Genomic DNA, 27,500 nt, shown 5'->3' on the forward strand with positions numbered 1-27,500 from the left:
CTCCTTGAGCCCTGTCGTGTCTCTTGCTCTCTCCTCTCATCGCCAAACGTTCATTTTCATGCTCTCGCTTTATGAGTCCCGACGCTCGCTAATAGATTTCTTGCGCCGCTATCTCTGATAAGATGGCAGTAATTATTTTTTGCTCTGAGGTGAAAACCTTTAGCCTGACTGAAGTGATGTTATTTCTTTCTCACTCTGGAACCATTTAGCTTATGCCCCAAAATGCTAGAAGTCATTTTCACTTAGCATTTTAATTTTTTCCCTCAGAATGGCAGCCATTTTAAGAAAGACTTGGAGCTCAAAAAACTGATGTAAACAAATAGCGAAAAGTTTGCTCTGTGTGTGTGTGTGAGAGAGAGAAACATTAAAGTCCTATAAACAAATACAAGGTTTGTCTACAATGCTAGTGTCTTCTTTCAGGATTTATCTGTCTAAACAAAATGACTAGCGCTAGTCTGCCAGATGACTAGCATGCTCCATAATAGTTCTACTTTTCTCTCCTTGTGCTTTTTTCATTTCTTTTCTTTCACCCAGCACTTGTCTACATTATATATATTTTTTTAATTTGAGCTTTCTCATGCATATTAATTCAAATTTATAATGCTATCAACTTGCTTACTACCTACCAACTTGGACTTAGCTACATAAACAAAATTGCTAATCTGCCAAATCACTAGTATCCCCTTTAGCTAGCATATTGTAGCTCAGGGCTGTCAAGTGTCACACATTGTGAGTGACAGTCACGCATTTGAGTTTTTCGTCACGCTCTCCCGCCACACATCGTACTTCTTGTGCAGAAAAACTTTTTGACTATTTATCATATATTTAATACGGAACCGGGCAGGAATCAAGCGCGTCTCAGTTCTTAGTCGAGTCTGTCACTTATCAGCCAATCCAAAAAAAAGAGGTTACACAACAGCCAATCAGAAAATAGCACTATCTGGGTAAGATTTAACACAACAACCAATGAAAAAAAAACATTCATTAGAGAGAGTATTTTCGATGGTTGGTATGAACAAAACCTCAACACAAAACAGCTTGTCTCTGGGCGAGACATTGTCCTCGATCATGACCCTAAAAATGTCTGGGCTTGTGCCGGACTCTTTTATATGGGAGCAACATTACAAATGATAATTAGTCCAAAAAGGCAACAAACACTTACAATAAACACCACCAGTCATAATCTCTCTCTCTCTCTCTCTCTCTCTCTCTCTCTCTCTCTCTCTCTCTCTCTCTCTCTCTCTCTCTCTCTCTCTCTCTCTCTGAGACACACACACACACACACAAATTAATAAATGGAAAATAAACAAATACTTTTTATTTGGTTAAATTGCGGTATTTATTTATTTATTTATTTGGGGGGGGGGTGCTGGAGATTTCACACTTGCTTGTCTTTAAAACTTGAGAGCCCGGCTGTAGCTAGTATTATTTACAGTAAGTTATCAGCTTAACAAGCCTGGCCCTGCCTGGTACAGTGAGTTCCAAAGCTAGCAAAAATGCTAATAGAGAGGAAATAAGAACTTTTAGCGCCTCAGATTTATTTGGAATAGTCGACATTCCATCTTTTATGCCTCTTCATCTTTTAAATAGATTTTTTTCCCCCTGCATTCCCCTCTCCAAGAATATCCTGAATGTCATTGATTTCTTTTATAGAATTTGCCCAAGATTTATTTATTTATTTATTTATTTATTTGCTTCATGATGTACAGTATGATAAGGAGCAACCTTAAAAGAACAAAGAGTGAAATTACAAGGTGAAACTAGTCAAACACACACCGATGCTTTAAATTGTTAGCTTGTTAAGCGTCGTTAAAAACCAGGCACTTCGTCCCGACGGCGGTTTCTCGCTCTTGCTGTTGAAATTATTTTCGCTTTATCGAACTTTATCTGTGCGCATTAAATCGTTAGCTTTGTGTTAGGGTGATGGAGGAACTGCAAAGCGATTAAGAACTTCCCGTTCGTAGGTTTATACACTTCATAACAGATGGCAGTATCCAATGTCAGAGATGAGGATGAGTTTACTTCTAGTTTTTTTTTTTTCATCATATCGTCTCTGGGAGGTTTTTGCACCACCGTTGACGCCGGCTTGCATTTCCTTCTATATTTTTTAATCTACATTTTAAATTTAAACTTGTATTGCATTTTTAGATTTCCCGTATTGAGGTTTTTAAAAGCTACTTCGCACCAATGTTATAAGCGTTATACAAATAAAGATGAATTGTCAGAGGTTATAAACATGACCGGATATTGGATCGCGTTCATCAGGAATTCTAGAACATCATTGAAAAGATGGAAATGTACCGAAGTGGAAATCATCATTCTGGCGGAAACTGAAAGGTGACGAAGTGACCTACAGTCATATGGCTGTAAACTGCTTTTGACGTCAAGTTAGATTTAAGTTTCGCTGCTGGCTAGGTGCGTTAGCCTAAAAGTGGTGGATCAATTAAATAAAAACAAACACGAGACACTTAAACAAGCTTCAGTTGAAATTTTTAAATAAACAATATTCATTTTATAACGTTCTTTATACGGTTACACTTTTATTGAAGGATATCTGTATTGTTTTTTTTTCCTTTTTTGGTTTCTTGTCTTGTAGCTTCACTGAAATCTGCTGTATTACCCAAAAACACTGCACAAGGCAGAAGACCTTTCGATACGAATGAGGTTCCACATTGGATTTTGCGCAATGACGTGGCCACATGTTCTCGTTTGTGGCTTCTGTGGAAAAAATAACTCTCTGTACCGTGCGACCTCATGATCGGCGTCGGATTCTGTTCCCTTTTAGGGAGAATGGGTCATTTTATTTCTATTCTTTGAAATGCAGCAGAAAATCTAAAGTCTGCAGGAAAGACTGCAAAAAAAGGAAAAAGGTCACATTTGCTGTTAAATGAAGGAGAGGTGATTCGGTGAATTATAAAATATCTTGTGTGTTTCTCTCAGCCGATAGTAACGGGTTTGTTTGTTTGTTTGTTTGCAGGACGACAGCGATGGGATCCCCTGGTCGGAAGAGCGAGTGGTTCGGAAGGTCCTCTATCTCTCGCTGAAGGAGTTTAAGAGCGCACAGAAACGCCAGCTCTGTGACGGCCTCCGCGATGGAGCCAAAAGCCCAAACGGTGAGCTCACACTTCCGTACTATGATCCGACTCTTAAGATCAGACTCCGATAACACCACATCCCACCTTTCTGAAGTGAGACCTCGGATACAGATTTGTTATTATTATTATTATTATTATTATTATTATTATTATTATTATTATTATTAGCTTTGCCAGTTTCATTACTTTCAAAAGTAAAACTACCTTTTATGGGAAATTTATCTGAAGGGATTTACACTTTAACGTACATGATGACTCGATTCCCTCCACAATATCCTTCCACAACATCTGGAAACTATGCACAAATGTACTGGTCTGCTTTTAAACGTATAAATAAATAAATAAATAAATAAATAAACGCTGTCGTTGAAGGAGTGTTGAGGAAAAAATGGATGTAGGTGAAGGAGAAAATCTTGGCTGTTATTTACTTAAAACTTTGTTTGTTTGTTTGTTTGTTTGTTTATTATTTACTCATCTTTTCACAACCGTATATTTTCATCAACAACTTCTGACTAATTTTACTGTCTAACTAAACATCCGTTATTCACTGTTTATTATTTTCCCGTATGAATTATTCTATATAGTCGACGAGCTCCACGTCGATGACGAGCTCGACTCTGTCGTTCAGCCACAACCGGGCGTCGTGGTGTTAGCAGAGGATCAGTGTCAGATCCGATTTCCTCCTGCGTCGCCGTAGGCTAAGCCGCGGAAATATAATAACAGGGTTTCTTGGCTGAGACGTCCTCCCACCGCTCTCGCTCCCGAGCGCGAGCGTGTGTTTAAGAGGGGGCGTGGCTCAGTGGCAAGCCGCTGACAGTGATCGACAGGTGCTACTGTATTTATTTATTTATTTATTTATTTTACTAGAGTGGAGAGGAGTGAGTGCTCCGGTGACTGTCACTCTTCATTTCCCCTCTCTCAGTCACCGCGAGTCCTGCACTCGACCCCTAATAATCGCCCGTCTCTGTCCACTTCCTTTTGTCTCTCTCTGCCTCTCAGCTCCTTCTAGTTCCAACACATTCTAGCAATTTTCGCAACTTCTTCAGATCCGTTCATCTTCACTACAACTTTTTTTTTCCTCGTCCGGTTTTCTCTTCATCTTTCGGCAAAAACGAACGCAAAACCGTCTCGGTTTCTGCTTCAGTAACCGGAAGGTTGTAGGTTTAAACGTCAAGGCTGTAATAATTCCAATGCTTTTAACTGCTTGGATTCGATCCTTTATCATTCGGAGAATAAACTGCCACATCGAGTCCCGCTTAAACCTAAAAGTTTTCTTCTTCTCGTCATTTCAAAGCTCTGTAGATTTTTTTTTTCTGCGGTCTGAACGACGTGGCATCGGTTTTCATCTCAAAACAATCCGGACAACACGACAAATTCGACTTGATTTCATTCCAGTGCAAATTGAAACCCCTCTTTTTTTAGGCCGCAGTGTTTTAAAGGATTGTTTGAAGCTGCCATGTAGGAGAAAAACATTTTTTATGAACAAAGCCAATTGTTTTTAATGAGCTCCTTCTAATGATTTATTTACTCACACTGCGGTCGTCAGAGAGCCTGTTGCTGGGTTTTCCATGGTAAGGCGTATGTGTGTGTGTGTGTGTGTGTGTGTGTGTGTGTGTGTGTGTGTGTGTGTGTATGAGAGGCTCAGCAACACTGAATCAGCACTTAATCTGCTGCGTCAGTAAACCTTCAGCTGCTTCGGAATACGGAACTGCTCGGCGTTCGGATCGCTCCGGATACGAGAGTCTATTGAATGAACGACGGAAGGATCATGAAGGAAAGAAAGAATCAAGAAGGATCAGGAAGGGAGAAACGATTAGGATGAAAGGATCATGATGGAAGGAGGGATGGATCAGGATAGAAGGATAACACCTACTGGTGTATTGTTGGGAGGAAACCGGAAAATCTGTAAGAAACCGATACAGAGATTTGAGGGAACGTTACAAAACTCAGTGAAGCAGGATAAAAACCACCGAGTCTGGAACTGCCCCCAGGAACTGCCCCGGTACTATGTCATTACACACCATGGAGGAAAAAAAAGTGATTGTCAGATCATATGATAGATTATATATATGTTCGTAACCGAACGTGATTTCACTGCTAGGTTAAATTTAAACCCGTGTAAAACGATGCAGCGTCGATGTGGTGACGTTACACATTAATTAATGTGATGATAAAGCCGCCGGTCCAAGCGTTATCCTGAAGCGTAGGCCGCGCACGAGTGTCTCCTCCTCTCTGCTCCGGGTTTTTAACAGCCATTTTGACTCGAGCGGTTCTGCTTTGCTGCATCTTTAGTTGAAATGTTTTGTCCCTGGAGAACGGCGAGCCGCTCCGGCCGGTTTGAAGCGCAGCCGCGGTGGTCTCGTCTTTTTTTTTTTTTCCCCCAGGCTTTCATGGATGTTTTACAGAAAAGCTTAATTCGATCGCTCTCTCTGACTTGTTTATTTAAAGGCTGACTGATGAGTTTGAGGGGGTTGGGGTGGGGGGTGGGGTGAACTAAAGCGAACATTAATCTCTTTATCTCTTTGAAAAACACATCAGGCTGAGTGGTGATGAGAAAATAAAGCCACTCGGAGAGATGATTCATATCCTTGTTTGGAGTGTTACGGAGTTGTAATTGGAATTGAACTGTTAAACAAAACAACAACATATGAACAGAAACACGAGCGTAGTGTTGAGGAAAGAAATGCGGATTGGAAGGTTGATATAGTGGTGCTGTGAGGAATAAAGTGTGTGTGTGTGTGTGTGTGTGTGTGTGTGTGTGTGTGTGTGTGTGTGTGCACGTGCCAGAGAAAGCATATGCGCAAGGGCTCTACAGACAATTGACACTTTAGTCTGTCTATAATCCAGAAGCTATTATATGAAAGAACACGGCGATGACGGTCTGTAGCAGGGTGTGTGTGTGTGTGTGTGTGTGTGTGTGTGTGTGTGTGTGTGTGTGTGTGTGTGAGACAGAGAGAGAGAGAGTGAGTGCACGCACTCGTGCATGCATGTTGTTCCAGAGACCCAACCTACCGCAGTGAGGTCCTGGTGTGTGTGAAGCCTTACAATGACACACTGCGGTTTTGCTCCCTTCCCATACAGCCGGGTGTCTGGGCTTGCTTCCTCTGCTCTTCTTTTCTTCTCCACACACAGGTTCAGGCCGTCGCTTCCAACGACCGACGCTGCTGTTTTGTTTCCCTTTCATCCTCTCCCATGTTATTTACCTGCCATTTGCAGTCTAACGGCTTTTTGCTTCCCGGCTCCTCTCCTTGAACTTCAGGTCTGTCCTTGACCGTCTTGTTGCTGGTCTTAAAACTGCTGCCTGAAGGAAGGAAAAAAAAACCGACAAAGTTACAGACACATAGTTGTTTGTTGTCCAAAAACAGCACATGACGTGTTTAATCCCTTTTACATGGCATTTCTGTCATGCTAACGATGCTAATACCTTACAGAACCTTTCGATCCATTTATATTTACACTGTGCCACGTCTACTAAACAGATTCACTCCTGTCATCACTTACAGTACATTCGCTGCTCTACAGTCTTTTCTTTGCACACTTCTCTCATCGAGCGTCGTCCTGATGTCTTTCTGTAGCAGGAAACCAAGTTCCCGCGCTGCAGACTCATTTTAAAAAGAAACGTCTCCTCACAACGTCGAGGGAAAAAAATGACTGGCGCATCAAGAGTTTATTAGAATAATGAACACAGATCACTGTGTGTGTGTGTGTGTGTAGGTTCTCTGTCTAGTGTCCAGCGCAATGGTTCTGGCTCTAAAGGAGGACACAAAGAGGACGACTCTCGCTCCCAGAGCACGGACGGAGGAAGCGAATGCTGGGAGGACGGACCGGCCAAAAAGAGGTGAACAGACTCATCACACACACATATACACATACACACACACACACACGCATGCACATGCACACACATGCTCACAGATTGTATTCGTAGATCTCCTGCTTTTCATGTCTTTCTTTCGCAGTGAGTGCGTTTGAGTAGAACAGGGTGTGTGTTAACAGAAAATAGAGGAATAGCGTGACATGATCGCTGAAGCGATTGAAATCGGAGAATAAAAGACACGTAAAATTGGCGGCAAACATCTAAATCTCAAGGAGAGGAGAACGCGGATCCTCGGCGTACGAGCCATACGTTCCCGCCGTAATTCGTTTCTTTCCCGCGATCTTTACCGATCGCCGTTCGCAGCCACGCACCGCGCTTATTAGCGAGATGATGATAACACGGACGCTTCCACAATGGAGTTGTCATTTGCGGAGATCAGAGGGCTTTATAATAAGCACTCGTTCTTTTGAAATTAATTTTCGTTTCTTGTCACTTTTAATTAGTCTCTTTAAGCCGTGCTTAGTATTTGTTTGAATTAATAATTAAAGAGGAAGGGAAATGAGATGTGTTCTTGTACAGCGTGCAATTAACTCTTCGCCATGTTTAATTTTTTGATGTAGCACGAATGCACTAAGCCACTTAAAGGAGCCAAAGCAATTACCTCACACAAGACGGTAGCATGTTTTTTTTGTTTTTTGCTTCCTTTATACCCACAGGCGAATAAACAAGCACCTGAGGTGTTTGTGCCTAAAAAAAAAAAACAACAAAAAAACGAATACCTGCTTTTGAAACAGGGGAAACATTTGTAGCTTATTTGCCCCAAAGCGCCAGGACGACGCGGTCTCTGTTCGTTTATATAGAGGTGTTTTTGTTTTCTGTTTTTCCCTCAAATGATCTTGTTTTATTACAAGACATGCCGTGTGCCTTTTCAGTGATTTGTGTGGAATTGTGCTTTAAAGCAGGGATAATTAAACCGAACACCTGAAACAGCCCAGTGACAAATCCACAGCGCTGAACTTCACACTCAGGATCGTAGTAAAATAAGACGCCGACTTACGCAGTCTGTTTTTAAAGGAAGGGTTTGTGACGACCGTCATTCCGAAGCACTTATTCATGTTAAGCATGACGATGAATAGCTGTACAGACGGCTACGGACAAATAAGACCCTTTTTTCAGCCTTTATGTTTAGGTTGTTCAGGCTAACGTACGTTAAAGGTGGGGTCTCCGATATTTGAGAAATAGTTCTGAAAACTGCGTTAGGCCACCAAACAAAACAAAAATCAAAACAAACGTGTAGCCAATGAGCAGAAAGGGGCGGGTCTTGTCACTATGGGCGGAGAGAGTGTTCAGTGTGCATATTCACAGACTGGAGTTTCCCCGAGTCAATAACTCCTGAGCTAAACGCTGTTACTACACAAAACGCGGTTGTAGCTGCCTCTCTACATCACTACGATATAAAAGAGGTGTTATTTGTGTAGTAACAGCGTTTAGCTCAGGAGTTATTGACTCGGGAAACTCCAACCTGTGAATATGTGGCCAACTTCCTGCTCCTTCAGTTCTCTCCAGCGCTGGAAAGCTGATCCTATATTAACACGTCCTACTTCTTGCCTTATCGTAAGTCTTTCTTCTCTTTCTTTCTTTCTTTGTTCTTTTCCTCCATGTCAATGTTAAAACCGCTTTCTGCTAATGTCACACATGCGCACTGAACACTCCATCCGCCCATCTTGACAAGCCCCGCCCCTTTCTGCTCATTGGCTACACGTTTGTTTTGGTTTTTCTTTAGCTTGTCATCCCGACTCCGATATTTGAGAAATGCTTCAAAAACCCGAGACCCCACCTTTAAGCTCAATCGGTCAGTACTGAAATTCCAGATAAGAAGAGTTCCCTCTTGCCTCATCCTCTCCTGGTCTGTTTTTTTTTTCTTTCATACTGTTATTTTATTTATTTTTTGTCTTTAGCAGAGTTGTGTGACAGTTTTGCACCGTGTTGTTCTGTATTGCATCGGTCTTAAAGTGCTATATGCATCTGTTGTTATAATTACCTATCGCTTACCACAAGGCATCTTCAGTTGATGCTTCGGGTGGAGAGTAATGTGCACTAATAGTGTGATGCTCCACACTGAAATGTATGAAATGACTTGTTGATTTTAGCACTCCAGGGAATTAAAAATAGATCGCTCTGACGACCGCAATCTCAAAACGCTGCTCGCCGATTATCCGTTACATCTAATAAACCTCCTAATAAATTAGAACATAAATAAATAAACTAAACTGCGGTCTGTGAACAGTCAGGAGCCTCAGTGTTCAAGGCAGGTCATGGACTGTAAGTATCACAAAGACACTCTATTCAGGCGAACGTTTATCGGTAGGACGCTACAACGTGGAAAAATGTCTTATTACTAGTTCCCTTTATTCGCAAAAAGGACAGCGGTGAGACCGGCCATGCTGTATGGGTTAGAGACAGTGTCACTGAAGAAGAGACAGGAGTCAGAGCTAGAGGTAGCCGTGCTGAAGATGTTGAGCTTCTCTTTGGGAGTGACGAGATCGGACAGGATTAGGAACGTCAGAGTACAGCTCATGTTGGACGTTTGGGGGACAAAGTTAGGGAGGACAGATTAAGATGGTTTGGATATGTTCAGAGGAGGGAGAGTGAGTATATCGGTAGGAGAATGTTGGACATGGAGCTGCCAGGCAGGAGGCAAAGAGGAAGGCCAAAGAGGAGGTATATGGATGTAATTAATGAGGATATGAAGCTAGTGGGTGCAAGTGTTGAGGATGCAGAAGATAGGGATAGGTGGAGAGAGATGATTCGCTGTGGCGACCCCTGAAGGGAAAAGCCGAAAGAAGAAGAAAAAGAAGGGTGTCTATATTAATGTGATTCCCATGAAAACCAATCAAAGGAATATATACCCTGTTTTACATAAAGCTACGTACGGTGGCCCATACTCAGAATTTGTTCTCTGCGTTTAACCCATCCAAAGTGCGCGCGCACACACACACACACACACACACACACACACACACACACACCGTGAACACACACCCGGAGCAGTGGGCAGCCATTTATGCTGCGGCACCCGGGAAGCAGTTGGGGGGGTTTGGTGCCTTGCTCAAGGGCACCTCAGTTGTGGCCGGCCCGAGACTCGAACCCACAACCTTAGGGCTAAGTGTCAGACTCCCCAACCATTAGGCCACGACTTCCCCTAATAACATATATATATAACATGTGTCCTGTTTTACCTGCTGTAACATAACATAAGAGGGGAGCTTTAGTTATCCTAGGCAGGCCTGCGTTTACAAGCCGTATTACAAAGTTCTTAAGGATGTACTCGCCCCTTACTGGTTTTCAGGGACAGAATCTGTGGCGAGGTTGTGTACACTCGGGCACACTTATCTCAGAGGAAAGCCCATAGATGAAAGGAATTAGCCTCATGAAGCACCCATTCATCCAGGACTCTCTGTATAATCCCCTTCTTCCCATACACACACACACACACACACCAACACACATCAACACATGCAGCAAACACCAAGGCAAAGTGAAGTGCCGCTCTTCCTCTGAAGAGGGCTGCAGGGGAACACAAGTAGCATAAACTGAGACACCGAATCAAAGACTTGCACAACTGTCGAGACTGGAGCAGATGTCCGGTCCAGCCCCCTCCAGGACAGCCATGCCGTTGGGTGGGTGGGTGGGTCGGTTGCTTGCGTGCGGTTGAGACAGGACCAGTGTGTTCGGTTTGCTTGGATGAGGATCAGTGTACAACACCTGCCTGCAGTCCTACCTGTTATTTAATACCGAATGGTAATCTTTAATCAGAGCTCTGCCCTCTAGACACCATCATTAAAACAGTAGTTAATAGGAGAGACAGACGGAGAGGTGGGGAGAGGAAGAAAGACAGACAGAATGGGGGAGCGAGTGTGTGTGAGCGAGAGAGAGACTGAGCTAGGATTTAAATAAGCACAAAGAGAGAGAGAGAGCCGCCGTCGCCACACTGTCAACAACAGCGGCTTTTTGCTCTCGAGTGCCTTTCTCTGTCTTTCATTAGAGTGGCAGCTCTGCTCAGCCCTAATGAGAGACCCGCTCACTTGGCGCTGGGTGCCCGTCTGTGCTTTACCACTTTTTTGTGGCTACCATGTGTTTGCTGCAGTTCTTCTTGGCTTAGACACATTCAATTGAGGAGGTGCCAGTCTCTCCTACACCTGGCCTGGAGGGAAAAACAGGAAAGGGAGGAAAGAGGAACGAAGAAAATTTGGAGTGGTGAAAGCACATCAAGGTCCAGGTGCCAGGGTACCAGGTTGCAGGGACAGGCCAAGTCGAGGCGGATGAGAGTAGCTCTGTGTTTGCGTTCCCAGGCTTCTAAGAGATGCAGATCTTGCAGAAACTTTATTTTGTGCCAAAGGCATAACCGACACTGGACTCGAGGCACACGTGGTAGTCATCGGACTGGAAGAAAACTTTGAGCCAAGAGCTTCTTTTGTTTGTCCTTGCTAGTTTGTTTGCCCACTTGAAATTCCCTCTCATGGTGAACATTATTTGGTTAGTATGCTTGTTCCCTAGCTCTGTGTAGTCGGTGCCAAATTGTTTTCTAATCGTTTGCCAATTTCAGCGCTCTCTTCGCTCAGCGTCCCTTCTTCTCTTTTCACCGTCGGTTCGTATTTTTTTTGTTGATTTCGATTCACCCGTTCAAGCAGTCACGCAGCTATCGCCGATTTCTATGGTTACACAACGGCGTTATTGATTTTGCCATAAATCCCTTTGGTGTCACGAATGCCGCATGCTGATCGGTGCGTCGAACAGTGTCAGGAATCGATGCTGGCTACAAAGACGGTGATTAGACATGATTGTTCACTCTCAGTAATGGCTTGTGTGTTCAGCACGCAGCGTGTCTGTGTAGTAGAACAGGGAGGAGAACGCTTAGAGATAGCGTGAGAAACCGAGATCCGTGTACACCTTTTGCTTCCACGATCCTGTTGAGTCACTGCTCAGGTACAGCTTTTTGGCTCCAGAGGATCTCTGAGTCACAGAGCAGGAATGTCCTTCGGCCGAGGGATTAAGTGAAGTGTTTGCTTTCAGGAGTCGAGGCTGTGGGGCATGACTGCTCTTTATTCTATATGGAAGAAGTGGAACAGGGTGCATTAAGATTGATACTTTACTGCATGTTTAGTGGATTTAATTTCAAAATTTCTACACTTCGATGCATCAAGACGCATGGTCGCGCTTTTGCATCGGGTTGATGAGCAACAGAGGAAAAACGTTTCTCATAAGGACGAGATTGAAATCGATGAAATTTTTGATACTTTTATTGCAAACCCTTTCCTGAAACTCCCATATGCAAAGGGTTTAGTCAAGTCAAGTCACTTTTATTGTCACGTCACCACAGCACATGTGCCTTGGTGAGTGAAATTCTTGAGAGCGAACTCCAGAAATCGCAGAACAATTTACATGCAGTAATTAAACAGAAATTTAGAACAGTTTACAAAAAAAAAAAAGATGCAATACACAGTGTACTATTAGACATATTTACAATGCACTACACATTATATACAATATGTACTATATATGTGTGTGTGTGTGTGTGTGTGTGTGTATATATGTATGTATATATATATATATATATATATATATATATATATATATAATGTGCTTCCTTTGTTCAGTACACAGTCAGAGCAAAATGGGACTCATTTATCACAATACAAAAGTGTGATTTTCATTATTAAAATGATTCCTTCTCAGTTTTTGGTAGCAAACAGTATCACAAAGGGATTGTTAACTAGTCTACAGCAGTCCAAGATGTCTTCTGGCACCTCTCTGTTCTACTGTTGTCCCGACATGCTTGTGTTACACTCCCTAGGGCTTGGGAACATGGGGCAGCCTGGAGCTGGATCTTTTGTCAGCTTGTGGAAGTTATTAGCTCGCTAGTGCTTCTAGAGACAAGGCCAAGACTGAAAAGCTCCAGTGATTGCACCTGTCTAAGCTGTGGTGTCTTGTTTCTTCATTAAACCACACGGTCTGTTCAGTCCATGGCCTATAAACAGTGATAGACATCTTAAAAAGGGACAGGGGATAGACGCCCAGACATTTACAGGCTTATTGGTCTCCCTTGTGCTTTATTTTTCAACCCGTCTGTCTACCGTCCTCTTTGTCACTCTCTCAGTTCTAGGAATCATTAAAACCACATGTTTTTAAGCGAATGTTCCACAAACGTCAGCAAATATAAAACGTGTATCTTTTGTGCGTTCCCGTCATCTTCTGTTGTGCAAATATTCAGAAAAGGGCACAACAAGATGATCTAATCAAAACCGTGCATGCCAAAAACACTGGAATTATGTACTCGCTAGTTCATCATTCCTTGCCTCTACTTCCTTCAGCTTGCTTACCACTTTCCTTCCATCATGTCCTCACATGCGGGTGAGTTATTGCGGTCTGCCATCATTTATAATTGCAAGCACAAAGGCATGTTGGTGGTAAGATTGTCCTAACATTTTGATCTTGCCTGAAGATATACAGTATGTGTGGATCAAACTAGTGCTAACTTGCTAAATAATCACTTGTCTCTTTGAACTCATAGAAAATAGTCTTAGAAATCTGTTATTTTGAACAAGGGTCTGTATGAAACCTGGGCGTTCGGTTTTGCCTGGAATCTCTGCCTTCTATATTCACCGACGTCCTAGTACGTGGCAATGAGAGAAGGATGGGAAGTAAGGGTTTCAAAACAATCCAGTCATCTCTGGTGGTCCTGCTTGCCTAGACAGACCAAAAAGCAATAAACACTTGAGCTCGGGCAGCTGTGTGTACATTAAGCATCTACGGTTAGGTTCTCCTTTGGGAATGGTGTTAAAGTCACACTTATTTATTCCCAAGCAGGAAGGTCAGCCTTGCTTTCTGGCTTGTCATTAGTGTATTAACCAGATATTCTGGGATGTCCTGGGTTTTGTTCAGCACCCAGACGTGTATTCGATACCGGAACTGACACTTGGGTTGGGTTTGTGATGTTATCAAACAAAAGCTACCGAATATTATTATCCTGTTCGGTGTGTTAGATGTTACCCCATGTTATCTTGGGGTTACTGAGACAAAACCTTCTATACCGAGTCTGTGTTTTGGACCTTCGTTAACCAAGGCAGTACTAGGGTTACTGACCCTGCTGGACAAATTCCATTTTACAGTCAGATTAAGTCAGTAGTAAAGAGTAGTTTTTATCAACTTAAGCCCTATTCGGACGGGACTAGTTTTACGGTGGGGTAAAGTAATTATTACCAGAGCTTCTCTGTGATTTTAGTCCCGTCCGAATGCGCCATCTCGGTAATCGTTACGGACAATGTCAGTAAAGATTACGGCGACTTTTACCTTCTGTAAAAAGGTCCGGTAAAAAATTACCTCAGGTAATACGAATCCCATCATTTCCTGTTTAAAAGCCGCGTTTTTCAAGCATGGAGGCGCCATGTTGTCTGTTTGCAAACGTGATAACAGGAAGCAACGTCATACGCACATGACGACAAGGAGGTTACTGTGGTGCGTAAAGCGAGTTACCCCTCCCACTCCTGTAGTTTTACTGAGATGTCTTGTCCCGTGCGAATTGGCCAATTAATATTACAGACGTCCTGAGGTAAAATTGCATTACTCCACGTCCCCACGTAAAACTAATCCCGTCCGAATAGTGCTTTAGACTGATCTCCAGGCTGAAACCCATCCTTAATACTAAAGACCTACAGGTCATTGTGCATGTTTTTATCACCTCAAGACTGGACTATTGCAACTCTCTGTATGTTAGGATAAGCAAACACAATCTGTCTCGTCTACAATTAGTGCCGAATGCGGTAGCTAAGTTTTTAACTAGCGCAAAAATTACAGAACACATAACTCCAGTATTATCTAACCTTCACTGGCTTCCAGTCCAGTATAGAATTGATTTCAAAATTGTATCGATGGTTTTTAAAGCATTTCACAATCCTTTTAAAGAAGGTTTTAAGTCTCAGTTAAAAACGTATCTTTTTAATTTAGCGTTCGTTGAGAATAGACCTTGTTCAGAGAGAGTTTCTTGATGCTTTTATATATTTTATTTCATTTGATCTTTTATCTGTTTCCCTTTTAATTATTTATTTTATCTGTTTTCATTTTCTTTGTTTTAATCGGTCTGATATATATTGCTTTATGCTTTTTGTAATATTGTGCAGCACTTTGGGCAATTTAAATTGCAGTAAAATGTGCTATATAAATGAATAAAGTTGAAGTTACAGAATTAATGTTTTGGATCTTTCTGTCCTAGCATGTGATTGGGGGTTATTAAGATAAGAGGGTGTATAGTACCTACTTGACCCTATATTATGCTTGGTTTATTGCTGTTGACCCTACGTAGTTACGTTTTATGACCATGGTAAGTGGTACGGTTTCTGGACCTTGCTTAAACAAGGGTTCAAGTTTTTATGTTTTTGGACATTCCTGCCCTCTTTAACATTATCAGGATACCTAAATATAGTTCTGGACCTCCGAATTGCTCTGCACGCGCGTTGCTGGTTATGTTTTGCTCTTCTTTGAGCCAGCTGCTCTGTACTGGCAGGCGCTGCAGGGAGAGTTTATCATGAACATGTGGCCCATCTGGAGCTGTTTAGCTTTCAAGGGGGAAAAGAAGGAAGAAGGAGAAAAAGAAAGACAGAGAAAATGAGGCAGAGCTCGACTGAGAACATCAGCCAGTAGCCGTGAACAAAATTTGTCGCGTTGCACACTTGATGCTGTTGTTGTCTTTTTGCCAGATGCCTTTATGATTAACTGGACGTCATGTCAGGATAGGTTTATAAATCTCTAGGTTTCCATCAAGATTGTGTGTGTTAAGAGATCCTTGGACTGTTTGTTGATGATTGGTTACTTCCAGGAGCTTCTCGTACAGATGTACCCCTTGTGCTGGATGCCTCAGAATAAGTGCATCGTTAATACGGGCGGAAAAAAAAGCTCCTGTTAATGCAGTTCCCACAAAAAAAGCAAGCCATTGCCAACCCTCCCTCTCTGAACCTCAAATAGCTTCACCCCCTAGGGTCAATCGGAGCCTGTCCTCTCTTCATCGCGTCATCCATCTACTCGCTCCACTCATTCATCTCACTCTCCCTCCCTCTGAGGTTCACCCCTGCTCCTCTCGTCTGCCGCTGAGATTAGGAGCGACTCCTGCAGATAAGGAATGCTTTGATACCCTAGGGCAAGACTGGAAGGGTCACACTGTTTACTCACGGTGTCTAAGCCAAGCTTTTGTTTCGCGGAAGCCCCCGTCCCCCCGTCCTTACCCCTATCTTATGCTCTTTTAGACAAGCGTTAACTTCTGCTGATTACAGCCAAACAGACTGCGGTACATTTTAGTGTTTGTCTCTATTCAGCCAGTTCAAAGTGTTTTTCGACAGATTACATGACCAGAGGTTTTGAGGTGTCACCAGGACCTGTCTGTGATGCCTTCTGTTGACCAATAGGGGATTAGTAGGGTGTGTTTATGTTCCGAATGGTGAAAACACCTTTGACCCTACGTTTAAGTACGAACCAATACAAACGAAGAACAGGATAACTTCCTGTACGTAGCAATTTTCAAGCAAAACCAAAAAAAGTGTGTGAACTCGCATGTGTTTCTTCATACACACGTTCATGGGCTTTTGTGTGTGTCAGCTAGTGATGTACACCAGCGCTTGTAGTGAACTAGCTTTGGGGAAAACCGCAGATCTCAGCAGCTGTTGCTTATAAAACGAGGTAACACGAAGGTTATGAAAGCATTTTCTCCCCCCTCCTATCCTGTGTTTTTTAGCTGAGCGAGTCCAGGCCGCGCCGCTGTAGCTTTCCGGCGGGGCCGAACTCCTGTTTTTCACTCCTGCCACTAGTCTCCGAGCTAATCAGTGAAACAGAACAGCAATACACGTAGAAACATCAGAGCAGCATCACTTTGAAGGCTGAGGCGAAGGAGATTAGACCGGGATGAATAGGGACATCCTGTGGTAATCCCCCCTCTATCACCTCCTCCGCAGGTGCTTGCCCACCCCTCTCATTTTTTCCCCGTTCTTTATTCCTTTCTTTCTCTCAGCGGTACGATACAAGACCAGAAAGTTTCTTCTCATTCATTCTTTCTCTAAAAGTCCTCCTTCTCTCTTCTCTAAAATCTTGGCCAGGTTTACTGAACTCCAGAGAGCTAAATTATCTCCCGCACCTCATATTTCAGCCTCCTGATGACGAGATGGTGTTACTTTTTTAGCCTGGACAGGACGAGATGGCAAAAAAAAAAAAAAACGAACAAGGCAGGCATGTGTAGGCTTGTGGTGTTCCTCTGTTTCCATTTCTCTGGTGTAGAAATGAGACCGAGCACTCGTTTTATTGTCTTTGCCCATCGCTCATTCTTCTCTCTTGTCTTTCACCCAGCACAGTCATTCTCTTCTGCTCTCTTTAACCCAATGCACTGCTTTTCCAGAACAGATAGGCACGTCAGGGTAAGCAGATCAGCGCCCTTCCCTCTCTGTGATGATCTCAGCCTATTGTGGGTTTTTATCAGTGTTGAATAATGCATGGCCCTGGCCTCCCATTAAACTCGCGCCATTGTGAGAGCCACTATCTGCCCCATTAAGAAGTGCACAGGGCAGGAAGCTCAGTGGGGTTATTGGGTTTCATGATCTCTTGCTCAGGATGGAAGGGAGAGAAAAGCTCCAGCGGAAAAGGGACGTCTAGAGGAGCCAGTCGTCGGCTCCTTTAGTTCCGCTCCGGGGGCCGAGCGGGTGATAGGGGATAGGAGTAGAGGATGTGGTCAAGAAGGAGTGCACCTTCCTCCTTTTTTTGGAGTCTGATTTATAACCATATTACCAGAGATCTGTCTTTACAGCACTCCAGCGGCGTTCCCTGGCGGCTTTACATCGGTGCCGACTTGCCATCTGCTGACCGGGCGCTGAGAAAATGCGCATGCTGCTGATTCGGTTGAACTGATTCATCCCTGTGTACGCCACGGTTGAACAGTTTGTGATTCATGAGCTTTTTAAACGGTGCCAGAAAAAACATGCATGATTAACTCTGTGCAAAGAGTAATGGGTAAATAAGCAGCGCTTTGACATCCTGCCTGCATTTTCAGACCCTCGTAGAGTCCGTTGTGTTAATCCGTCAGCATCCGCGCTCTCTAGGCTCTTCGTTCGTCAACTTGACCGGCACTAAAAGGTGTGCCCTCGTACTGTTGTGTCCTCCAAGAAAGCTCCGGTTTCTGTTTCTCAGCTTTTCTGAGGTTCAGTCTGAAGTAAACTGGGTTTCTTGCTCCATCTGCTTCTAATAGACTCTGCGTGCTCAGCGTTTGAGTCGTGTAGAAGCGGTCAGAGGTCAGAGTGGGACGTCTTGGGGGATATCCTATCTCCTTCGAATCTCTGCAGGTGCTTGTTTGCCTATTTCTCTATTTTAATATCTTCCGTGTCTATCCGTGTTGCTGAATGCTCGGGTGCCAAATAATATCTATTCACGGCATCACTGTTCTTATTGCACAAATGAATTTGACCGGTTTCCCTGATTTTAAATACAATTACACCTGTTACCTGATTTTTTCCATGTACAGTAAGAAGTAAATCCGATTGTTTGCAGCTTTATTCACAAATTCCCTTAAATGTTTGGAGTGTTAGGCCACCAAACAAAACAAAAATCAAAACAAACATGTAGCCAATGAGCAGAAAGGGGCGGGTCTTTTCAATATGGGCGGAGAGAGTGTTCAGTGTGCATATTCACAGACTGGAGTTTCCCCAAGTCAATAACTCCTGAGCTAAACGCTGTTACTACACAAAACGCGGTTGTAGCTGCCTCTCTACATTACTACGATAGAAAAGAGGTGTTATTTGTGTAGTAACAGCGTTTAGCTCAGGAGTTATTGACTCGGGAAACTCCAACCTGTGAATATGTGGCCAACTTCCTGCTCCTTCAGTTCTCTCCAGCGCTGGAAAGCTGATCCTATATTAACACGTCCTACTAACTCTCTACCGTAAGTCTTTCTTCGCTTTCTTTCTTTGTTTTTATCCTCCATGTCGATGTTAAAACCGCTTTCTGCTAATGTCACACATGCGAACTGAACACTGTCTCCGCCCGTATCGACAAGCCCCGCCTTGAAGAATGACAATAAAACGTGCACGACATTGCTTCTACACTACAGATGCAGTTAATGGAGGTTATGTTATAAACTCCTACCAGTGAAACTTTACCAAACACAATGAAGGGTCTGTCACAGTGGACCGTCGTTGTTGCGACTTTAACTAGGTTTCATTTTATTTAATAGCTTCGTTCTGTCACTTTGGTTTAAAGCTTGGTTCCTTTGATGTCCCTTGAAAAATTGCATCCATTGTAGCTTTTGCGTCTTGAACACAGAGCTTAAATTCGATTTTAAACCTTTGTGAATTGCAGTCTTAAATGGTGTTTAGATGGGTAATATTTTATTAAGGCTCTTGGCCTCTGGCCCGTGCTTGTGGGGATGATTTGTTTTGAAGTGTTTATATGTGTGTGTTGGCTTGCACTTGCAGCTCAGCTCAGTTTCCCCAAAACGTCTCTGACATTGTGATGAACTGTCAGTCGGTGTGTAATCTCTTGTGAAAAATAGCTGCTGGCCTTGTCCCCAGGGAAGATTTCACTTCTCTCTCTGCCATTTGTCCACATTCCAGTGTCTGTCAACAGCCCAGGATTCTTCACTTATCCAACCTGCACAGCTGTGATCCCCTCTCTCTCTCTCTCTGTCTGTCTCTCTCTCTCTCTCTGTCTGTGTCTGTCTCTCTCTCACTCTTCTCTCTCTCTCACTGTGTGTCTCTCTCTCTCTTTTTCTCTCTCTCGCTCTCTGTCTGTCTGTCTCTCTCTCTCTCTCTCTCTCTCTCTCTCTCTCTCTCTCTCTCTCTCTCTCTCTCTCTCTCTCTCTCACACACACACACACCCGAGCGTATGGAGCAAGGCTTCCATTATCAGCTGGATGCAGTCTCAGACTTGTGGTCTGTGCGGTTTCAGACGTCCTTTGCAGAATTCCAGAGCATGTTTTGACTTATGTGTTGGTCGGTGCCGAGCCCGAGACTCGGGATGCCCTGCTGCGTTCGGGTGCTCCCCTTAGAGCGGTGTGTGAATGGATGCCACAGTAAAAGTAATGGTCAGGAGGAATTTGACAGGTGATTGAGGACGGAAAAAAGCTATCGAGCTGCATGTGTGTGTGACGGTTCCACTCGCTCAGGAATGTCACTTTATAGATGAAGAGGCACAAAAGCCTGGTTGTTTTTCACTGAATCTCTCCATCCATCTCTGACTTGGTTCAGTTTATGAAATAAACTCTGAAACTGTTCCATCTCTGAACAGTTCAGTTCAGTTTCTTGCATATGGTAATGAATTAACAAACAATAACATAAAAACCATAAAGAAATATGTCCCTCTTCCTTTCCATAGAAACAGACTATTTATTTATTTATTTATTTATTTATTTATTTATTTATTTATTTATTTATTTATTTATTCATTCATTCATTCATTCATTCATTTTTTTTATAAGTGAAACTTTTTATCCATTTCTCATTGTTTATTGTGGAACATCTGTGAATGAACTTTTACCACTTATGCTACAGCAGCTATAAACACTTACTCCCCGTCCTGCCCTTTTTTTGCTTTTCCCTTCCCTGCAAAGCTGGAATTTTATGGGGAAATAGATATGGAGCAAATGTACATCAAAGTGTGTTAGCGTGTCTTTAAAACGCATCATATTTAACAAGGAGCGAAAGGTGTGATCGTTCATGTCTTTACAGGCTCGCTCTTTGCTAACTTTGGTCTCTCTTAGCTGTTAGGATGCAGATATAATCATCATTAGGGTTGCAAAGGGGCAGAAAGTTTCCGGTAAATTTCCGGAAACTTTCCACGGGAACTTAATCTGGGGAATTTTGGAAATATTCAAAATTGGAAACTGTAGAGGAATTCATGGGAATTTACAGGAATTTATGGAATTATTTGGAAATATAGGGAAATGTATATAAACTAGATCATATACAAACCTAAACATTTAGTTTGGTCATAAGCAGAAATGTTTGCAAGGTGATACACATTTTAAAAATGACGCCTTGACTGATTTAATTGTAAGAAGAACTTTAATTGATTTTTTCATTGAGTAACGCAAAAGCATAATAAACATTTATGCTTGTAATAAACATCATAAACTTAATAATTGTAATAAACATTATTTTATAGAGGCTTTTTATTTCAGGTGGTTGTGAGTGTGGGGGGGGTCATCAAATTATCTGTGTATGTGGTAACACTCCTAATTTACTGCTTATTAAGAGTTATTAAGTTTAGGTATTATGTACAATTAAGAATGTAGAATAAGGTAATGCAGAATAAGGCATTAATATGTGCATAATAAGCACTAATAAATGGCCAATATTCGATTAATATTAATAATTCATGCTAATAAGCAACTAGTTAAATGAGCCTAAAATAAAGTGTTACTGTGCATGTTATGGAAGAACGCAAGTACCTGCAGGGGGTTTGGCCTCAATGGCCTTCCAGTAAGCAGTGTGCTATGTGCAAGTGACCGAGGAACTTGAAGTGAATTAAATCTTGTTGTTTTAAACGAAATTATGCTGTTAAGATTTTTTTTAACTACATTTAAGTTCCTTGTTATAGGCAACTCTGCATTTTTTTTTTTTAATTCCCAGTTTATTCCCATATATTCCCGTTTATTCCCATATATTCCCGTTAATTCCCATGGAAAATTAAAAACGATAAAAACGATTGCTAAGAGCTAATAAGCAAAGTATTGATCCAGGCATGCACTTTCCTGATGTACTCCCAGTAGTTCTTCCTCCTCCTCCTCCACCACCACCACCACCTCCTCCTCCGCCTTCAAATCACACACCCCCCACCCCCACCCCGCCCCTTTCTAATGCTAATATTCTCCATTAGTGATCACAGATCCTCTTTATCTCCCTGTCTCAGGCTCTTACTTTACCTCTCTCTATTTTCGGTTATTTACTGTCATTTAGTTGTACAGGCGCTCATCAAAGCCGAGCTGCGTTTCACAGCGAGCAGCAAGTTTATAGCGGCACATTCTTTTCATTTTCTGCCAATGCAGGAAATGGCCTTTGCATATTTCATGCCGTTCTCTGATGTTCTAATATTCACAGGTCGATGAGGGTTTTTTTTTTTTAAAGCTTTCGAGCGATGTGTGGCTTTCAGTACTGCATCTTGAGCACATCACATGACTCTCTCTCTCTCTCTCTCTAATGTAAATGTGTAGGCTGGTTCGGAACACCAGGGCTGTTCATTAACACGCCGTATGCGTCTGCACCGTCTGTCTAAACCAGGCAGAATCTTCCTCTCGGCATGTTCGCTCAACGATTCGCTCTTGAGAAACGCGTTTTCATCAGGAGCGAATCAATGCGATTCGCTACAGACCACGAACGCTTGGTGTTTGCACCTTTCTGTAGCCTTTTACCAAGATTTGGTTCCATTTAGGCGAAACCTTAACACCTTTGCTTCGTGTGCAGACGCAGCAGGAAGCAGCAGCAGCCTGAGAGGATTGACGCATCTGGTGAAAGAACAGCGCTAGTCAGAATTGATTAGCGACGCCGTCTCGACAGTGTCAAAGCTGTTGCTCTCACTGGCAAATTGCACTAACAGGCGTCTGATTGAATGTGAGATTAATTCGTACAGCAGGAGATGATGTTTGATCTTTTTTTTTTCTTTCTTTCTTTTCCTGCTTGTTTGGGGTGACGCGCGCTTCGAGACGAGGGCAACGATCGACGGTGTCATGATGAAATGGAGCTGAAATAATTACGTGTAAACAAATAAATACAAGCACCGTTGCTACACAATAGTGGGAAACAGACACGGCTCAAATGTACATCAGCGTGTCTTGGTGTATTTTTAAAACGCATCATATTTAACAAGGAGAAAGAGACGGGATCGATCGCGTGCATCTAGAGGCTCGCTCTTGGCTAACTTTTGTCTCTCGTAGCCGTTAGCATGCAGATATATTTTCATCAGTGAACATTTGAAGACTTCAGCAGGAAGGAATTAGTGTTAAGTTTGTAATAAACTTATAAGAAATTAATCTGAGTGGTAGAATGTTGAAGAAAGGACGTTATTTCCTGTACAGCGTCACCCCAACGAGGATGAGGTTCACGTCTGAGTCTGGTTCCTCTCCAGGTTTCTTCCTCATATCATCTCCTTGAGGCTTGATCATTAGGGATAGTTGCTAGAGATGTATAGTAACTTCATTTGAAACCATTTTTATTCTGTTTCTTTGAGACAAAATCCATCAAATTAAAACGCTAAAGACAATTTATTCGAAGTGGCGTTATTCTGTTAGAAGCTGCTGTTTAATACAGTACTTATAGTTTGGATGTGTCTTCAGAATTGTGTTCCTTTGTGATCATTGCAGACAGAAATGCTCTATTTTAAAGCAGCTTTTTTTCCCCCCTCCAAACTTTACGATGCGTCTTGCTTGTTTCGTCTTTTTTTTTTCTTATTTCTTCTTCTTCTTCTCTGTGAAAATCTACTTGGATTGTTGTTGAAATCACAAGCCCAGGATTCTCCTTTTCAACTCTTGCCAGTGAAGACACACAACCTACATTATGTAATGACTTTCCATGAGAGCTGTAGTCATCGTTCAAGTGCAAACCCCGAGATATTCGGAAGAACTTGTCATTAATGTGCTTGCAAAGCACGTTATTATTATTTTCAGATGAAAGATCGTGACCCCACATAAATGGACACCTTGAAAATGAATTGCATGCCCTGTTCCACTGATTCATATATCATATATATATATCAAAACACTCAGCACGATGAGGGCAACTGACGTCACGTGTAGCCCCACCTACAAAATTTGCGAAATAAAAAATTTAGCACAACATGGACATGTGACATATCAAAGCACTCAGCACGATGAGGGCAACTGACGTCATGTGTAGCCCCACCCACAAAATTAGCGAAATAAAAAATTTAGCACAACATGGACATGTGACATATCAAAACACTCAGCACGATGAGGGGAACTTGCCACGTGCAAGCACATTCACATTTTCTTTAGGAAATGTACCGTTCTAGTTTTTTCCCCCAAACCTACTGGGAACGGAGTATAATACTTTAGGGCTGTGGGGGTTTTATTATGGTGGCTTTGTAGAAGCCAACATTCTGTTTTCCTATTTAAGCTTAGACAAAAATTTATAAATAGTAACTCCTCCTAGGACTTTCGAGCCACACTAACCAAATTCGGATATGTTGTAGAACCTGGTAGCGGTTCCAGGACCGGGTCTCAAAGTGGCCTTTTTTCCCCATAGACTCCCATTATAAATTTTTAGAGGTTTATAACTCGGCAAGCTTTCGAACTATCTACACCAAACACCAGATCCTTTAGGGTGATACTCTGAACAAAGTTTTAAAATCGGCGTACCGACTCGCCTTTCGGTTGTGCCGCAGCCCCGCCCCCAAAATATGCAAAATCAAAAAACATTTTACAACATGGACATGTGACATATCAAAACACTCGGGAACTTCCTCACGAGTATTCGGATGACGTCACATGCTCGTCTCCACTTACCTCCGAATGTTTTGGCACCCTAGCTTTCTGTCCACTTGCCTCCGAACGTAACACCGATCCTTATGTCCACTCGCCTCCAAAAAAAAAACACCGGCCTTTGCGAATACTTGCATCGTCAAAGCCAACATCAAAGTTTGTCGTGACGAACTTTACAAATCCAGTTTTAATCTGAATTCAGATTGCTACCTGTTTTGCCCCCACTAATGAATCTGTGAGGTTTATTCCTATTATTCGATTTCATAAGTTAAAGCAAATATCACTGACCAGCAGCCAATCAGATCATTTGTTTTGTCTGACTTTATATGTTGTTATCGGTTTGTTTGATTTGTTTTGTCTGTCAGCGTGAGCGAAGCCCAGGACCAGACCAGTGTTCAGCTCCGGTGGCTTCTAGCTAAAATATTATACACATATTTAATGCAACAAACAGTGGAACGGAATTCTATATATATATATTTTAAAAAAGTGTGATTTATTTCATTATCAGCAAATCCTGAGAAATCTGCTTCAGACTATTTACTATGAAAAATATTTTAAGGAAATAAATGGCAGCTTTCTCCCTTTTCCTCTACAAGCGCACAATATCTCCGATGAGAGATGTATATAGCTGTATATAAAACCGGGAGGGATTATTTCTTTTTTTGATTTTAAATGTGTGAACTCTCAGCGAACTCCTCTCAGTTTTTCAGTTTCAGCTGCTACGTTACAGATCTGCGGTATCTCCCGTTTTGACTAACACTGTATGATTAGTGTATATTTCCTTCCTGTACTCGCACACCTTACAGCACAGAGTCGCGAAACGCACTCGTTATAAACGCGTTTTATTTTTTAATGCAATTTAAATTTTTAATTAAACTCTCTCTCACTCCCTCTCTCTGTCTGTCTCTCTGTCTCACTCTCTCTCTGTCTGTCTCTCTCTCCCTCTCTCTCTCTGTCTGTATCTCTGTCTCACTCTCTCTCTCTCTCTGTCTGTCTCTCTCTCACTCCCTGTCTCTGTCTCACTCTCTCTCTCTCTCTGTCTGTCTCTCTCTCACTCCCTGTCTCTCTGTCTCACTCTCTCTCTGTCTGTCTCTCTCTCACTCCCTGTCTCTGTCTCACTCTCTCTCTCTCTCTGTCTGTCTCTCTCTCACTCCCTGTCTCTGTCTCACTCTCTCTCTCTCTCTGTCTGTCTCTCTCTCACTCCCTGTCTCTCTGTCTCACTCCCTCTCTCTGTCTGTTTGTCACTCTCTCTGTCTGTCTCTCTGTCTCACTCTCTCTCTCTCTGTCTGTCTCTCTCTCCCTCTCTCTCTCTGTCTGTCTCTCTGTCTCACTCTCTCTCTCTCTCTCTGTCTGTCTCTCTCTCTCTCTCTCTCTCTGTCTCTCTCTCTCTGTCTGTCTCTCTCTCACTCTCTGTCTCACTCTCTCTCTGTCTGTCTCGCTCTCTCTCTCTCTGTCTCACTCCCTCTCTCTCTGTCTGTCTGTCTGTCTGTCTGTCTCTCTCTCTCTTTCTCCCTCTTTCTGTCCCTCTCTGTCTGTCTCTGTCTCTCTCTCTTTCTCCCTCTCTGCCTCTCTCTGTCTGTCTGTCTCTCTCTCTCTCTTTCTCTCTGTCTGTCTGTCTCTCTCCCCCTCTCTGTCTGTCTCTCTTCCTCTCTCTGTCTGTCCCTCTTTCTCTCTCTCTCTGTCTCTCTCTCTTTCTCCCTCTCTGTCTGTCTCTCTCTCTTTCTCCCTCTCTGTCTGTCTGTCTCTCTCCCCCTCTCTTTCTGTCTCTCTCTCTCTCCCTCTCTCTCTCTCTCTCTGTCTCTCTCTCTCTCCCCCTCTCTCTCTCTCGCTCTCGCTGCGCGTGTAGAAAAACTCCTCATATTCACCACCGTGTCCAGCGAGTTCTGAATCTTAAAATTATTATATATATATATTTTAACTGAAAAGGATTAAAGAACACTGGGTTGAGGAGAATCAAAGCTCCTAGCTTTAAAAGTCTGCCTGCAATTTGATGCATCCTTTGTACTTCTTATCACTCGTCAGCTGCTGCAGACGCCTCGGCGGCGTTTAACCGAGAAACTTAATTACATTTCAGGGCCGTGACACGAATCAGGATTCAGTAATTACCAGGCAGCCGGACGGCAGCTGGCAGGTGCTGCTCTGGAGCAGAGCGAGGGGGAAAAGCGCAGCGCACTCGGCCCTTCTCTTTACTCCCACACTTTTTGGATAATAATTATAAGGAGTGGCGCCGTGCCGATCCGATCCAGATTCTCTAAATTAGTCGCAGCGACAGTGAGAGCCAGAGTCGCGCTTTACTATTCCTGAGAGCAAATACGAGAGGAATTTATAGCCCTCTGTAGCGTTATTCGAGACGCACCGCTTAAGAGGGGATTTGTTTTCATAATGTGGCCATAAAGACGGCATGCATGTGTAATCCATGTAGTCTCTCTCTCGCTCTTTCTCTCTCTGTGTCGCTCTCTTGCTCTTTCTCTTGCTCTCTCGCTCTCTCTTGCTCTCCTGTGCTTTCTCTCTCTCGCTCTCTCGCTTGCTCTCGTTTTCTCTTGTGATGAACAGATTTCTGTAGCTTTTACTGACAAACTCTATCAAGGAAAATGTTAGCAACAAACATATTTTAAATATATTTTTTAAATCCTTTCCTTGATGTGAGCGTTAGTCGTAAATCTAAAGAAGTTTGTGCTAAAATCTGTTTGAAGATAAAAGGCACGTGGCCTCTCAGATAAAGTCCAATAACACTTGTGCCTGGGTGAAAACGAAGGGGTGTGGCCTGTTTATCTGATGTTCAAAGAAGGTGTGGCCTTATTTTCTCTCATTCAGTGAAAGAGGCAATGAGGTGTGGCTTTAGATCCTGTCACTCAGTGCAGGAGGCGTGGCATTAGATCCTGTCACTCAGTGCAGGGGGCGTGGCATTAGATCCTGTCACTCAGTGAAAGAGGTGTGGTTTTAGTGCCTGTCACTCAGTGAAGGAGGCGTGGCTTTAGATCCTGTCACTCAGTGAAAGAGGTGTGGCTTTAGATCCTGTCACTCAGTGAAGGAGGCGTGGCATTAGATCCTGTCACTCAGTGAAAGAGGT

At 42.9% G+C, this 27,500-nt stretch overlaps 1 protein-coding gene across 2 annotated transcripts in view; it reads left to right on the top strand.

The window, feature by feature from the left end:
* Positions 1 to 27,500, top strand: part of jarid2b (jumonji, AT rich interactive domain 2b) — a 106,032-nt gene that overhangs the window by 45,835 nt on the left and 32,697 nt on the right. For both annotated transcript variants that reach the window (XM_047816379.1, XM_047816380.1), the window contains exons 2-3: positions 2,978 to 3,113; positions 6,810 to 6,933. In XM_047816379.1, coding sequence (XP_047672335.1) covers positions 2,978 to 3,113; positions 6,810 to 6,933 — 260 coding nt within the window. The remainder of the gene's footprint in view (positions 1 to 2,977; positions 3,114 to 6,809; positions 6,934 to 27,500) is intronic.

This window comes from Tachysurus fulvidraco, chromosome 7 (genome assembly GCF_022655615.1).
Source record: "Tachysurus fulvidraco isolate hzauxx_2018 chromosome 7, HZAU_PFXX_2.0, whole genome shotgun sequence".
In the NCBI taxonomy this organism is placed as follows: domain Eukaryota; kingdom Metazoa; phylum Chordata; class Actinopteri; order Siluriformes; family Bagridae; genus Tachysurus; species Tachysurus fulvidraco.